The 16,570-nt window shown below is 40.5% G+C and overlaps 2 protein-coding genes across 3 annotated transcripts in view; one reads left to right on the top strand and one right to left on the bottom strand.

The window, feature by feature from the left end:
• LOC117402461 (ras-specific guanine nucleotide-releasing factor RalGPS2) overlaps nt 1–16,570 on the top strand; it is a 69,066-nt gene that overhangs the window by 38,228 nt on the left and 14,268 nt on the right. The window lies entirely within an intron of this gene.
• On the bottom strand, nt 129–15,413 carry LOC117402469 (angiopoietin-related protein 1). Its single transcript, XM_034003633.3, has 5 exons — nt 15,086–15,413; nt 8,429–9,323; nt 3,565–3,758; nt 1,824–2,094; nt 129–1,685 (listed from the first exon to the last, which is right to left on the bottom strand). Exons 2-5 carry the CDS (start codon nt 9,249–9,251, stop codon nt 1,498–1,500), a joined length of 1,476 nt encoding a protein of 491 aa, XP_033859524.1. The 5' UTR covers nt 9,252–9,323; nt 15,086–15,413; the 3' UTR covers nt 129–1,497.

Below are 16,570 nucleotides of genomic sequence, written 5' to 3'. Positions count from 1 at the left end.
AATGTTTGCAATAGAATACATGTTACTTGATTTATTTCCATTTAGATAAACCTGTCAGTACTTGTACTCTAAATCCATTTAAAGTGGTTTTGCTTTCCACCTGTGCCCCTCTGGATTAAGTCAATGTGTTGCTTGCTGGTTGTCTGCTGCACAGTGGTACTTTGGCTGTACAGCATATTCCTCCTAGTATTACTGCATTGTATAATTCCAAAAACAAGTATGCGTGACCTGAACCTGTTGGTATGGAATGATTGCTTCCTGTTGTTGAGTGCAGTCAGATACTAAAATGCAAAGTGTTCAACAGTGTACACCTAATTCAGTTTGCACAGTCTTTTCAGTACTTTGGCTGTAGCTGCATAATTAACTTTTTTGTTTGTGTAAGGCTTAGTGTACTTGTTTGCTGGCCATGTCCAGCCCAGGAACATTTCTGTGGTGCAGACAATGGCTTTAAGGTAATGGGTCAATTCACATGCATGACTAACACCAGGGGGGTCACTTTGGTATCTTTAATACTGTGTGTTGCTGTTTACATTGATTCATTTCTATAGGAGGCACACATTGATTTGAGGTCTCATACATATTGTTTTTACAAAGAGAAGAAAGTAATACCAAACTGTATCGTGCAAAGGTTTAATTTCATAGCACCCCCAAAAGAACAGAATGAAGAAATGGGATTTTCGTCATTTAAAAATCTTTTATTTTGTGATTGTATGTGGAGGCAGAGTTGGCATTTCCGTCCATCTCCTGTCTGTGGGGTCTCTGGCTTGCTTGTGATGCGGGAGGCGACGGGGGGTGCTGTGACTGGGTTGGAAAGTACAATTTGCTGTAAACAACATTTACACAATTTACAACATCACCGGAACAGTACAAACACAATCAAGCATGACTGATAAATAACTCAATAGGGACGACTGCAAGCATTACAAACCAGGCCAAATATATTTACATACCAAGGCTAGCATAGTATAGTTGAAAGTGCAGAACATTGTTTGGGATAAAACCTTTATTATTTTATTTTATTTAAATATTAGACATGTGGTTTGTGGTTTTAAGGTACTTGAATATAAAAAAACAAACATCAAATGCACATTTTTTCCCCCAACCTATTTCGTTCCTAGGATGAATTACAGGTGTTTTAATCTTTTTGAAAAGCATGTTACAAGCATGAAGGAATCTCTCAGTGTGTGTGTTTGTCATTTCCTCTAGCAGAACGCTGGTCCTCACGGAGGCTCCACAGTACCCAGCCCTGGGTGGGAGTATGGGTTAGTGTGATAATGAGCAAAAGCCAGTCTCTTTGCTTCCAGCAGAATAGCTTGTGGCCTGAATGAAGTTCTCTCTCTGAAACAGTAATCCAAATGTATAACATTTCCATCAGGAGGATACTTTTAATTAATATTTTTTTGAAGAGGGTTGTGCTTATATAAAATATGTATAGAGGAAGGAAGGGAAGGGGGGTATTATTTTGGCAATCTGATGCTGTTGGATAGTCTCCACTCTTCAGTCAATGGGTCGGAGCATCATTTGAACCTCCCTGAGGGAGTAGGACCCCCCTCGGTACTCTGCCCAGTAGATCCCGTCCTGGAACTTGCTGCGGTAGTGCCCACCACGGTACCACACCCCGTTTAGATTGGACTGCGCACACGAGTTGTACCACCAGCCGCCCTTGTGGAAATGGGCACAGTTACCTAGAGACAAGGAAACCAGAGAAACGTTAGGGGTGTGGTATTAAATGAGCAAACCCGAATACATAGAGGTTACTTACAACATAGTCTTCTACAGCATGATCCTGGGTATTAGGCTAACAGGGGCTGATGTGTTTTTACCTGAGAAAGCGTCCTTGTCTCTGTCCAGCGTGGTGAACTGCTTGCCATTGTGCCACATGAGCGAGTCCCCGGCGTTCCCTTGGTACGTGCCCAGTCGCAGCCGATAGAAATCGCTCTCGGGCTCCAGGTGGAAGCTGCTGTACTCGGCGTACACCTTCTTGTCTGTCCAGTCCTCCAGCTCGATCAGCAGCCTGTAGCTCCCCTGCTTCGCCAGGTTGTAGATATTCTCCAGACCCAGCCAGTATTCATTGTCGATGTTACCAAACCCTTTCTAAAAGGAAATAAATGCTTAGTAGTACTGTACAATATCTGGAAGTTAAACTTGTTGTGAAATGATTCATTTATCTTACATATTTAGTATTGGGTATTTAATGTGGTCTTCAGTGTAACACACAGGCACCCAATTATCACTTTAGTATATTTTGGTTCTGCAGTAGGGCTAACGCTCCAATTGTGATCTGCAGTGACTGGTCTGTAGAGGGTTAGATCATACTGTTCCCGAGCCAACGTGACCTCTTTCTTGTAGCCTTTTTAAAGTGTTTTGGTATCGTTTTCAATAGGTGTTCCCCTTTGTTTAGAAACTTCGAGTGTTGAGATAAATGTTTCAGTGATCAGCACATGCTGTTTTTAATTTTCACAATTATGGTTTGGCATATTCCTGTCCATGTTCTGTTCTAAACCACTCCGTCATTGATGATTAATAATGGAATCATTCACAAAAGGAAGGTCACAGACTTTTGAGAAGCTATGGAAACTTTAAGTAATCTGTCTACATGACAAATCTGCACAGGCTACTATTTAACGTGTTATCGTTCCAGAATGTATTTATTTGACATGCTAGAAACTGAAAATGAGGTTTTTTTTTTCATGGTCTCATAAAAATGTGATCCAGTAAATACTGCTAAATGTCCTTCACAGTATAGCATGAGTCTCTTAACTCCAGGGTCAGAGAATAAAACAGATTGTCTGCTAATTTTCTCATTTATATACATTAGAGGCTCGCTGTGACTTCGTCAGGGAATCAGGAGGATTTAACACTGCAGAAGGCTAGCAGGAAATGTGCAAATGATCCCACCCTCACACAGTGGCTTTACTGGTCAATGCTTAGTCCTCGTTCCCCTAACAAACCCCAGAAACATTGCCCACTTTGGTAGTAATTGTACATACAAACAGTTATTTGAGTCTCAGTAGTAGAATGTATTTAACTTGCTAAAATGGTGATTTTTAAATTTGTTTGTCTTCTTGTTTTCGCACATTTGATATGGCTTACTTCCTGAAACACTAAGCACAGTGCTTTAACAGGTTGATTGCAGGGCAGACCGTCTGTTTAGGCTAAATAGTCGGATTGTATTTACTTTTTGTATTTTGTCCAGGCTAGTTTATCATTATTTATTTATTTATTTATTTATTTATTTATTTATTTATTTATTTTTTGCTTTTTAAAAAACACAATTTGCCATTGCAAGTCTTTCGCTTTACATTGCACACATGGGAAGTTGCGTGGGTGTTATGAAGAAACCACAATAACCACTAAAAGAAAATAAAAATCAGAATCCCCCCCCCCCCCCCCCAATCTGATTTCTCAGCCTGTGTAGTTTTCTGACTTGAAGTAGGTGGTTCGTACTGATGTAACACAGTGGGTTTTTCTGGTATCATAATGTCTGTGTAGTATTGTTAGTTGACTTTTTTCATGACAGTATAGAGCAGTGTTACACATGACAGGGAGGAGGTATACATTTACCTTGTAATTGTCCCAGTTCCTGAAGAAGTTGACTGAGCCGTCCATCCTGCGCTGGATGACTGTCCAGCCCCCATTGTCCAGTCCGTGCTCACACCACACCTGCATCACACCATCACTGTTGTCAGGTTTGATCAGATAGATCCCACTGGTTGTATAGCCAGCCTTACGGACATGGTAACAGTCTTTAAAAGGGCCTGCAGGACATGGAGAAAGGGCTTCAGAAAGACAAGCACTGCAGCCACCAGTAATTAAATAAACAATACTTCAGAAAAAGTGTCCATGCTATAAAGAAACCATGTTCAAGACTTTTGTGAAGCCAGTAATATTCGTTAGCCCGTTATTTTGAGAAGAATGGAGAAATGTTGACACTAGTTCTCGCTGTGTGCTCTCTTCATTTGTATTTGGGAAATGCTCAGCTTCCCTCTGGAATACTAACACGAAAGGCAGGAACTAGAGCTCAGTGCCAGCACTTGTTCATAGTTGACTAAATACGATGTGTTCTCAGCTCGTATCTGCAGGGGGAGTACTTTCACAAGCAATCTCATTGAATTAATACTACCTTTGGTAAGTAAGAGATGGTGGGGTGATTTACTCTTTTGCTTTAGAGGTTATTTCTCTTCATGCTATCCTGCTTGTGATTTTGTGTTTGAAAGTGAGCCAAAGGAAATGTAGAAGAAACACACGGTCAGTCTGCGCTTGAGCCCCCTGGATGGAGTAGATATGTGGAGTATACAAACACTGCACCCCTCTTTCCAATCAGTAGATATGTGGAGTATACAAACACTGCACCCCTCTTTGCAATCAGTAGATATGTGGAGTATACAAACACTGCACCCCTCTTTGCAATCAGTAGATATGTGGAGTATACAAACACTGCACCCCTCTTTCCAATCAGTAGATATGTGGAGTATACAAACACTGCACCCCTCTTTCCAATCAGTAGATATGTGGAGTATACAAACACTGCACCCCTCTTTGCAATCAGTAGATATGTGGAGTATACAAACACTGCACCCCTCTTTGCAATCAGTAGATATGTGGAGTATACAAACACTGCACCCTCTTTGCAATCAGTAGATATGTGGAGTATACAAACACTGCACCCCTCTTTGCAATCAGTAGATATGTGGAGTATACAAACACTGCACCCCTCTTTCCAATCAGTAGATATGTGGAGTGTACAAACACTGCACCCCTCTTTCCAATCAGTAGATATGTGGAGTATACAAACACTGCACCCCTTTTTGCAATCAGTAGATATGTGGAGTGTACAAACACTGCACCCCTCTTTGCAATCAGTAGATATGTGGAGTGTACAAACACTGCACCCCTCTTTCCAATCAGTAGATATGTGGAGTATACAAACACTGCACCCCTCTTTCCAATCAGTAGATATGTGGAGTATACAAACACTGCACCCCTTTTTGCAATCAGTAGATATGTGGAGTGTACAAACACTGCACCCCTCTTTCCAATCAGTAGATATGTGGAGTGTACAAACACTGCACCCCTCTTTGCAATCAGTAGATATGTGGAGTATACAAACACTGCACCCCTTTTTGCAATCAGTAGATATGTGGAGTATACAAACACTGCACCCCTCTTTGCAATCAGTAGATATGTGGAGTATACAAACACTGCACCCCTCTTTCCAATCAGTAGATATGTGGAGTATACAAACACTGCACCCCTCTTTCCAATCAGTAGATATGTGGAGTATACAAACACTGCACCCCTCTTTGCAATCAGTAGATATGTGGAGTATACAAACAGTGTACCCCTCTTTCCAATCAGTAGATATGTGGAGTATACAAACACTGCACCCCTCTTTGCAATCAGTAGATATGTGGAGTATACAAACACTGCACCCCTCTTTCCAATCAGTAGATATGTGGAGTACACAAACACTGCACCCCTCTTTCCAATCAGTAGATATGTGGAGTATACAAACACTGCACCCCTCTTTGCAATCAGTAGATATGTGGAGTATACAAACACTGCACCCCTCTTTCCAATCAGTAGATATGTGGAGTATACAAACACTGCACCCCTCTTTGCAATCAGTAGATATGTGGAGTATACAAACACTGCACCCCTCTTTGCAATCAGTAGATATGTGGAGTATACAAACACTGCACCCCTCTTTGCAATCAGTAGATATGTGGAGTATACAAACACTGCACCCCTCTTTGCAATCAGTAGATATGTGGAGTATACAAACACTGCACCCCTCTTTGCAATCAGTAGATATGTGGAGTATACAAACACTGCACCCCTCTTTCCAATCAGTAGATATGTGGAGTATACAAACACTGCACCCCTCTTTGCAATCAGTAGATATGTGGAGTATACAAACACTGCACCCCTCTTTGCAATCAGTAGATATGTGGAGTATACAAACACTGCACCCCTCTTTGCAATCAGTAGATATGTGGAGTATACAAACACTGCACCCTCTTTGCAATCAGTAGATATGTGGAGTGTACAAACACTGCACCCCTCTTTGCAATCAGTAGATATGTGGAGTATACAAACACTGCACCCTCTTTGCAATCAGTAGATATGTGGAGTGTACAAACACTGCACCCCTCTTTGCAATCAGTAGATATGTGGAGTGTACAAACACTGCACCCCTCTTTGCAATCAGCTTGGCTTGTTACTAAGGTGCTGCACTGTACCAGCCATGTTTGTTGGTGTGATTCATTCACAACTCTTGATCAAACTCTTCACTATGATTGGCTTTGCAACGACATACAGTTGGCTGTTGGGGGGTGTAAACAGACAGGAACACATACACACTGTAACGTGCTTGATTGGAGAATGTTTTTCATATCATCCTGGTGGGATCAAGTGGTTGCAGACTGGAGGGATTCAGGCTGGTTCACACTGGGCATACGATTCAGATAGACGCACGCAGACTGTAGTTCTCAGTGAGCGATCTTCTCCCTGCGTTAGTTAATTCTGATTGGTTTGAAAAAGACCACACTCTTCTGGAGGTTCGGGGAGTCGTGCACACTGCCGCATTTAACTTATACACTGTAGAACCGCAGCGCCTCTTTTATAAACAGCTGATCCAAAAAAATTTAAAAAAATTATTGTGTGATTGACAGTGCCCCCATTCAGTTTCGTGGTAAAATCACTGACATTCGCTCAGACTTTGTTGAGCTGACCTGCTCAATTTAACAATCCCGCTTTCAGTAAACACTGTATGTAAACACTGATGAAACACACATCAAACACGGCTTAAATTCCTGAACTGTTAGTTTTAATTCTGATTATTTATCTGTTTATTTATGGTACAGTACATGCTTAATTATTAGTTTAGACATTTTCCGCTACAAAAAAAAATAATTTAAACAACACTCACCTTACGGAAACCATTGTAGCAACACATGGGAACATGTAACACAATAATACAAGTATAATTTATTTCAAATATAAACGGTAAATTGTATTTTACTTGTAAAATTCTAAAGGAAAGAGAAAGGCGTGTGATTGGTTGAACGCAAGTGACGTCACCAACTTGACGCTGAGAAGTTGAAATCTACCAACTCATCCGCAGCGTCTACGATTTGAACGCGAGGTGGCGCGTTCGTATGCCCAGTGTGAACCAGCCTTTAGGCTGCTTGCGTGCAGAGTAACCAAGAGGGTGTTCAGCACATGTTTTACAAAATGTATGTGTCAGACGAATCCCATTCTCTACCGTTTAATTCACAGCAGATTAAGGTACTTGATGTAATAAGTGATTAATGCAATACAAAATTGATCTCTTTTTCTTCCCTGTTATGAAAAGTTCAGACATAACAGAAGTCTAGACTTGGAACACATTCTGCCTTTTGGCATTGCAATAGAAGAAGAGATTCAATGACTTTGACTTCTACTATCAGTTTTATAATTAAAATGTTTCAATGAAATTTGGAATTTCCTTCTGATTGAATTCTAGTGAGGTTAAAGGTTTTACATTTTTAAAAGAACATACACATCTCTGTAGTTTATCTTTTTAGATGTGGCTTTTCATATTTTCACGATGACCAGTTTTTTTTTCCTTGAGTACCTTTCCAGATGTGTTAATCTGAAGGTCAGTGAATAGAGCTGGGCATCGGCCCAAAAGACAGTCCAATAGTTTTCTTTGGAGCTGCGTTTGGGAGCCTAACGCAAGGAAATGCTTGACTTATTGAAGCTAATGATTAACTAAAGGGTTTTTCCAGCTTGTACAGTCTCTTAAAGGGCACATAAGGACCTTTTTATTTTATTGTGTTACATGTTCCCATGTGTTGCTGCAACTGTTTCCGTAAGGTGTATGTATTGTTTAAATATATATATATTTTTTTACATTTTGACCACTTTTTTAAACTTTAAATTGCATTCCCTGCCTCAAGATGGCTTCCCATGCACCTGCATGGACCTCTCAGAACTACCAGTGAGCAGAAGGATGATGGGAAATGTAGTTCTGAGAGGTCCATGCTGGTACATGGGAAGCCATCGTGAGGCAGGGAATGCAATTTAAAGTTTAAAAAAGTGGTCAAAATGTAAAAAAAAACAAACAAACATTAAAACAATACGCATACCTTACGTAAACAGTTGCAGCAACACATGGGAACATGTAACACAATAAAATAAAGAAGGTCCTTATGTGCCCTTTAATGTGCTGTAGAGACATTGCACAGCAGTGAGGCACAGACTGAGAGACAGCATGCAGTTACACCCAGCCTCTCCCAGCAAGCTGTTGGGCTTGTGAATCTAATGATAATGGTATTAAAATGAATCAGAAGGATAGATTTGCATGTTTAAAGAGCTTCAGGATTGATCAAAGCATCTTGTGGTGTTTCATCTAACAGAAAGGGCATGTGTGGTATGAGCTTACCGTCGGAGATGGCCGTACCCTGTGCAGGGGGGATCCCCAGAGCCACGGAGGTTGGGGATGGGTCCATTCGGATCCCCCTGTCCCTGGAGTAAGCCTGGTTCTGGTCCCTCTGGATCTCGTTGCCGCCGTACAGGCTGCTGCTGTAGCGATTGTTTGGGGGGATGTGCTCGGGCACCACCTGCACCAGAGGAGGCATGGCAGGGAGGTCCTTCCTGGTGTAGGTGCGCATGCACTGCTCCTCCAGCATGGTGATGATTACTGACTGGTTATTGACCAGCCCAGCCAGCTCCGCGTAGCGCTGCTGCAGCTCCTTGTAGCGGCTGCCCATCTTGAGCATCTCGGAGGTGACGTTGAGGATCTTGTTCTCCAGCTGGGAGATCTCCAGGGAGTTGTCCCTCTTGCGGATGATCTCGTGCAGGAGCTGCATGTAGAGCTGGGTGACCCTGGAGTTCATGTTGCGGCTCTCCTTCCTTAGCAGCTTCATCTCGTTCACAATGTTTCCGTCCACGTCCACCACCAGCTGCACCGTCTCAATCTCCCTCTTCTGCTTGGACAGGATCTCCTTCAGGTCCTCCAGCTCCATGCGGGTCACACGCTCCTTGTCAGGCACTGGCCCCTTGGCGTTCGCGCAGATGGGCCCTGTGATCTTCTGCTGTGGGATCAGGAAGGTGTACGAGCATTTCTTATTGCTCTCCTCCTCGTCTGTTGACCTGGGGTTCCTCCTATGTGGTGATGCACCACTAGTTTGTAAATGCAGTTTTCTGCATTCTACCCAGGCTGACAGATAAAATATTGCAAAGAAAGTCCATGTCAGTGGCTTCATTGTTTTTTTTTTTTTGTTTGTTTTTTTTGTTTGTTTTACAAAATGATATACTGTAGTTGGGGAATTATAAATCTGAAATAGAGAAATGAATACCAGTCAGCAGATGTATTTGCTAGCCAAAGAACATGCAGAATTTGCTTACTAATTGGGTCATTTATTTATTTATTTATTTTTAATATGTCTGCATGTGCTATTTAAAAAAACAATTGTACTAAAAGATCAAGTAAGAAGCCCAACCAAAACCAGTTGTAATCAAGACAAGCTGGAGGCATTTATCTGTGTGATGTTGTGGGTCACCAGAAAACAACTTGTAATGACCTGAATCAAAACAAAAATGTGTCTTCTAAATGCAGTCAATGCACTTGTGAAAGTCTCTGTATTTTGCTTTCACTCATGTGCACCCACTACCCCCCCCCCCCCCCCCCCCCCCCCAGATGTGCCTCTGTCTTGGTGTCGCTGTGTGAGAATTCCCCTCAGTATGAGCTGAAAAGCCACAGACAGGCTGTTATGATGTGCTCGTTTCAGCACCAGTCTGACTCTGTCAATGTGGGCCAGTGGTCTTCCTCTCCGAACACACAAATTGTTTGACAGCTCAGACCACACTGCGGTGGGAAGATCTGCCATGCAGCAAAACCCAAATAAATGTGAAGCACGTCCAGCTCCGGGCCTAAGACCTCCAGGATAATTCAGATTTTTACACTATAAACAATGCAGAGGTGAATGCCTCCACATTGCACATGTTTTGAGAAGTACTGATTCATTGTTTATTTAGAGTGGAAGGCTTCTCTCAGGGTAAATATTTCTTGTAATTGGCTGCATAGTCCATAGTTTTTCATTTGATATTTATTTCATTTATCCGGAGTACATTCTTGGGATCTTGGCAGGGGAAGCCATACAGCATAAAAACAACCCAACGTGAACCCTCCGTTGAGCCCAGGTAGTAGCCAGCAATGGCAGGCCGGGCCAGTGAAGCTGCGCTGTTCCCTGATTCTGTCAGGCTTGGATTATATCTCATTTCTATTAACACACAAACTCAATTGATGGTTGGTTCTGCTGCTGTTCTCCCAGTGAAATGGATATAGAATAGAGATATATATATATATAGTGGTGTAGTGCTATATTTATAAGTGAGGGGTCGCTATTATCTACAACCCCCCCCCCCCCCCCGCTCTCTCAACACTACCACCCCTCCTGCAGTCCCTGTTTCCCCATAAACTCAACAGAACCGCAGTTTATCACTAGTAGGTACAGTATTTGAAAGGGCTAACAAGTGTACCAATTGATTACAAATTCAGACAATCAGGTATTGAGGTATTATTGTAAAGCAACTAGACTTACAGCTATTTATATTAAAGATAAATAAATACACAAATATTGTACATATTTTCACCACCAGTTTCATACACAAATACACACATGATTAAAACGCTGTCATTATTATTATTAATCCTATGTGCAACACTCCCTAACTCCCCCTTCTCATATATTGAATGGTTTGGTCCTAACAGATTTTGCAAATTCAGTGCTAGCCAAGTAGGGGTTACTTTGAATTCCCCTTTCTGACGCACCCACATTCGCATGTACTTCAGGGTTAGAAACAAAAAATGGTGGTACTAGTCGTAAGGACTAATACTTTTTGAAACTTGCTAGTCTTGGAGTGTTAATTCAATGCTTGTCTTCTTTCTATACCTTAAGGATATTATATTCAAGTATTGCTCATCCTTGTTAGACAGCTTTTTGGGTCTTCCAGTCTTGGGTTTGTCAATTACAGATGATGTTTCTCTGTACTTGTTAATTATGCTTTGGGTACTATATATATATATATATATATATATATATATATAATATATATATATATATATATAATCTACCAGTACCTGCAAAGAGTTAATACATTCACAATTAAAGAGTTCTGTTCTTTATGCATACTGTATGCCTCCGGATATTTGCAACATTCCCCTCGGAACACTGTCGCCTTGGTCAGGAAGCTTCCATCAAACCTGTTACTGCTGACCGCAGACATGCCAAACCCATATTGAGTCCTGTTGCCCTGCAGCCAAAGATCAAATTTCCCAACAGCATGACTTCATAATGTCTTTTTTTACGTTCGGCCATATGCAACACTGTTTGTTGTAATTAGTATGACGTGTGGTTGACTGTTATGGGTATTATTATTTATTTTTTTTTAGAGGTGAAATCTAGTAAGCATCTACATTTGTAGAATTCCAACTCTCTTCAAACAAGATGAAAACAAGCAGCAGATTGGGAGCTGTCTGTGAATAAGAACAAGAGGAACTTTACGCAGGCATGATGCGTTCACAAAAGGAAAAAGGGTTAAAAAGGATGCTTGACTGTTTACTGCATTGCTCTCAGCCAGCCCGGATGATGCTTGACTGTTTACTGCATTGCTCTCAGCCAGCCCGGATGATGCTTGACTGTTTACTGCATTGCTCTCAGCCAGCCCGGATGATGCTTGACTGTTTACTGCATTGCTGTCGACCAGCCCGGATGATGCAAACTGCTTTGAAGAGCTTTAATACAGTCCAAATGAAAGGAGCCACAGGAACGATGGCAGCACAGGCACATGGCAGATCACAGAGAAACAAACAAGACTCAAAACCGCCCAAATTACTGACAAACACAAAACAAACATAACATTTAAAAAAACAAGCAAACTGCATCTAAAAAAACATTTACTGGATAGCTGGTGGTGTTCATAAATGTTACCAAACTAAACTTATTTTTGGGAGAGGGGTGACACACCCCTTCATTCCATTCCAAGCTGTCAGTATTTAAGTTTGGTTCACCCCTTCGTTACCCTAAATATAATATTATCCACATCTGGTGCGTCCAAACGTCCTGGATTAAAAACTCCATTCATCACATTGTAAAACGCTTTCAAACCCACACACACCTGCTATCCACACATGTGACAATGTGTTATTGTTGAAACGTTATCCTCACAAAGGTGCATTTCAATTGCATTTACATTTTTTTCTTTTCTTTAGCTTACAAACAAAAATATACTGATACGGGCCACTGTGGGCTGTAAAGATGATGTTTGTTACCAAAGTAATAGAAGAATATGGATTTCCAAGTTAATTGGTGTGTGTATATATATATATATATATATATATATATATATATATATATATATATATATATATATATATATATATATATATAATATAATATATAATTTTTTTTTTTCCCCCCCAAAGCATGTTTTAAAGATATGCTCATAATGTCTTCATCATTAAGTTAACGAAGCATGGATTAAATCCACATTGATTTAATGCACATATCATGTATCTTGTGGCTAAGTTTGATGTGATAATCTGTTGTAGAAATCTGTGCGCTATCCATTATAAAAGGAGCTACTGTAGTCTTTCTGGCAAACGCTAGCATACAGCAATTAGAAAATCTAAGTAAATCCGAGCTGCACTTCGGAAGCTAAGCAGTATTTGTACGTAAATATTTGTATTAATTTGAATGTTTAACTAATGGCGTTCCTGGGTTTGTGGAAACATCTGGAGCAGTTACATTGGATATAACAGAAGAACAGAGCTCCATGTTTGTGTTTTTGAAGTCTACACACATTTAGTTCATGAGCGTATGCTGAGCTCAAGTATTTCTTTCTCTGGTTAGAACTCAATTAAAAGCATATTTAATTGAATGTTTCTTAAAATGGAAACTGCCCTTAAATGTCATTCTGCACATGAGTGGCTGCTCCTGAGGAGTGGAGAGCTCTGCAGTGTTATCCTTTAATATTGCACTAAAACCAGGTAGCATTGGAAGCATTTACAATTACCAGTGAAGTGTAATAAGGCATGATAACCTGTAATCTCCAGATACATGGACGCCAACAAGTCTTGTCAGTTTACTCGTAATCTGAAATTAGTAAATAAAATAACCTGTTTTATTGAGGTTGTTTATGCTTGGCAAGACTCCCAGAGCCTGACAGTGGTCTTTTAGTTTGGTATTGAAAAGTACAAAAGTAACAGAAATATCTGCGGTTCATGTATTCAGCCAAGTCTTCCTTAATGACACGAGTCGCTTGTGTTCTCTGTTATACACAGAGAGGTCCTTTTACACAGCATTTCGACCTCATTTGTGTTTGTACTTCGCACTTCAGCCAATTCTAGGTAAACCAGTAGAACCAAATTTATTAGTTAACATTTTCTAAACACAAAAGGCTGTTCATGCCCAGCGGGATGACCATGATTTTTACAGCTTGGTTTTTAGACCAGCACAGTAATTACAATGAGTGTAAACCAGACTTACTATAAGGAGAACATGCAGCACCTCCCCAAACCAGTTTCCAAGCTTTCCAGCATGTGAAGAGAGCTCACGGGACTGATGGAACTGGAGTGCTGTCGTATTTAAACAGTGTCAAATGAATTATTCATAACTGGATAAATGTCAGGGTGCTTGGATAGAACAGAAGGAACTGAATCCTGAGCTGTATTTCAGCTGCTGTCTGGTTTGTGAATAGGACATAATATATGTATGGAGATGAATGGGTGACTGGGTCTGAAACTATAAAGAGTACCTGTTCAATTTAAATCTTTGAGCCGTGAAACAGAGACACAGTTAGCACAGTAAGCTCTCTTATCCATTTTGTGGACTACAGTAATGAAGTGTACATAATTGGAGGGGAAAGGTGAAAACCTGCAAATCATTTTTCACTGAATGCTACAAAAATACTTTCAACATGTGCTTCCAGTTATCTTGCTGCGGAGGCTTTTTTTTTTGCAGAGAATGCAGCAAATGTCACATTTGTGCTTCTATTTCTGAGAGTCATTGTTGGGTTGCACATTAAGGACCCTAACAGGACAATCAGATATTCAAGTTGAAAACACAAAGCATGCGCTGTTAATAAAATCAGAAGAAAGTTGTACCCAACAGGTTCAATTATTGGTAATCAAATAGTTTAAAACTAAACTTTTTATGTCTTGTTTATAAAGCTGTTTAGAATGTCTTACTTCAATTTAAAGAATACATATTGAAAGATGAGAATTCTCAAACAACAACATAATGAGGGATGAAGAAAATGAAACTGTGTAACTGCGTGCGGGTCCTGGTTATCTTAACAAATAAATGAAACTACAAACAAAACGCAGACCATACGTTGTGTTTAGAGTTCTAGAGAGTTCCGTTCTCAACAAAGCTGCACAGCTGCTCCTGCCTGAGAGGGGAAATCCAGGCCGCAATGCCTCCTGTATCTTTACCAGTCTTAGATAGATACAGCATTGTGTAGAAACTTGCAATATTACATTTAAAAACACACTCTTCAGTATTGTGTGCCACTAGTAGTTTAGAATGTCTGGGAATCTGCACTGGCCATTGCTGTAGAACTAGTCCCTAAATATCCAGCACTAAGGGTTTATATTTTATTTTGAAAGCAAAACTACAAAGATACGATCAATCGCACTAAGACATGGGAGTAAGCAGTTCATTATTTTTTTTTTTATTGTTACCCTTTTATAATTTCTAAAATATATTTAGACAAAACAAAACACAGTTGCTAATGTTAATAAATCGCTTACTGCCCTCCCTACTCCTTCATACTGTTCTTTTAAAATAGGAATCCTGTTTCTGGAATTGGGAAGTAATTCCATTAAAAGATCCATCTGTGCATTGGCATTATTGGCCTGGCTCCCTTTTATATGCAGACTGTTATAAACAGGACTGTTCAGCACTGCAGGTCAGAAATGAGAATGGATGTTTATTATTTAACCCAGCATACATATTTCAACCAAATATAAGTGCTCTTTTTATATAAAACAAGCACTTTTAATATGAATAGAAAATCAAAGCAAATTGATACAAACCTGTCCGTTCGGCCAATTTATTTCTCTTCTGTTTTGATTTCACAATGCAGACTGCTTCTGTGATGTTTATTTGCTGGTCCCATACTGTCACAATCCAGTAAAGCGCAGTGTTTCAGGGTTGCATAGCGTTTATCCGTACAAAGTGGAGAGCTCTAATCCACCACAAACCAGCGACACTCTGCACTGCAGAGATCCAGACGTGGCTCTGGGCATTCACTCAGTTATGCTGACATTGTTCTCTACAGGCGCCTTACTCTGTGCAGGACAGGAGCCGCTACTGAAGGGCTGAGCAGGGTTTCTTGGTAACAGTGTTTGTTTCTTTTTTTCTCCTTTTAAAAAGCTAAAGCACAAGAGGGGGGGTGGGGGGGTTGAGAGTTTGGACCGCCTCTGATGTCATTACTGCTTAAACTGATCCTGGAGGAGACAAAAATAAACTCCTCCTCGAGTTCCTGAAAAAGAACCCGACTCTGAAACAAGGGATGATTGTATACACGTCGGAAAGGGTATTGAATGGGCAGGGGACTTCCTCTTCTGCTGTTTTAATGGAAAGCCTCTTGCAGGTCTCGACTGGAAACTCATGTCGTGCTCCCACACTCCCTAGTTTATTTCTTCATTCTTATCTTTCACCCTGTCAAGTTTCTGTTTTTTGTTTTTACTGCACATATTTTTTTATACTCCTAAAAAGAGGGTAGAGACAGTCATTCTTCACATACAACAATAATAATAATAATAATAATAATAATAATAATAATAATAATTGAGCATTGCGAGAGAGACCTCTGGTTGTGCAGTGGCAGCGTGTTTCTGTATTGGTAAAGGAGAAACTGGTGGAACAGTTGCATGAGTTTGTTTTATAGTAGCCTAATCCAAAATACTTTTGTCCTATAATTCAAGCATGCTTGGCAGCCTTAACTTTAATATTGTCTCATTTCTATGGTTGCATTTGTACATACTTTTTTTCAGGTTAAACTGATTTTCGTCCTTTTGAAACTAGTGGTTAAATCACACTGGCTGTGCTTGACCAAAATACTTCTGCTGTATAAATAAAACAAAAAGCAAGGGGAAATTCATTTACAACTAATTTCCACCAGAGTTAAATCATGGTCAGGCTTGTTATGCTTTCTGCATACAAGGTTATAAGAAAGCCTTTATTAATGACATTACCAGCCCAACAGTGCAGCTGTTGTCAGCTTGAATACCTTTCATTACACCCTCTAAGTACCTCTGCAGGTAACTGTGAACTGACTGCTTAGACCACAGTTTTTCAATAAAGTTGGGGCTGTATGCTGGGGTTTTTTTGAGCTGCAACTGACAGGTCTGTGACTCTGGACTAGATGTGTTTTAGTGTGACAGCCCCGAGGCAGCTAGGGTCAGCCCCTTGGTTTAAACAGCAATCATTCACACCACAACCCAGCAACCACTGAACAACTCAAACCCCTCCTGCCTCCCATGCTGGTCCAGGACTCCGAGCTTCTCAAACCCACA

The sequence above is a fragment of the Acipenser ruthenus genome, chromosome 10 (assembly GCF_902713425.1).
Source record: "Acipenser ruthenus chromosome 10, fAciRut3.2 maternal haplotype, whole genome shotgun sequence".
NCBI lineage: Eukaryota > Metazoa > Chordata > Actinopteri > Acipenseriformes > Acipenseridae > Acipenser > Acipenser ruthenus.
Note: the sequence above shows the minus strand (reverse complement) of the source record. Positions and strands in the feature narration are given on the sequence as shown.

What these genes read in the sequence shown, in the direction of transcription:
- LOC117402469 (XM_034003633.3), bottom strand. Translation starts at nt 9,251, where the DNA reads ATGAAGCCACTGACATGGACTTTCTTTGCAATATTTTATCTGTCAGCC. An exon ending in GGGTACGGCCATCTCCGACG is followed by an intron (nt 3,759 to 8,428) that starts GTAAGCTCATAC and finishes CATGTCCTGCAG; the next exon opens with GCCCTTTTAAAGACTGTTAC. An exon ending in AGACAAGGACGCTTTCTCAG is followed by an intron (nt 1,686 to 1,823) that starts GTAAAAACACAT and finishes CCTTGTCTCTAG; the next exon opens with GTAACTGTGCCCATTTCCAC.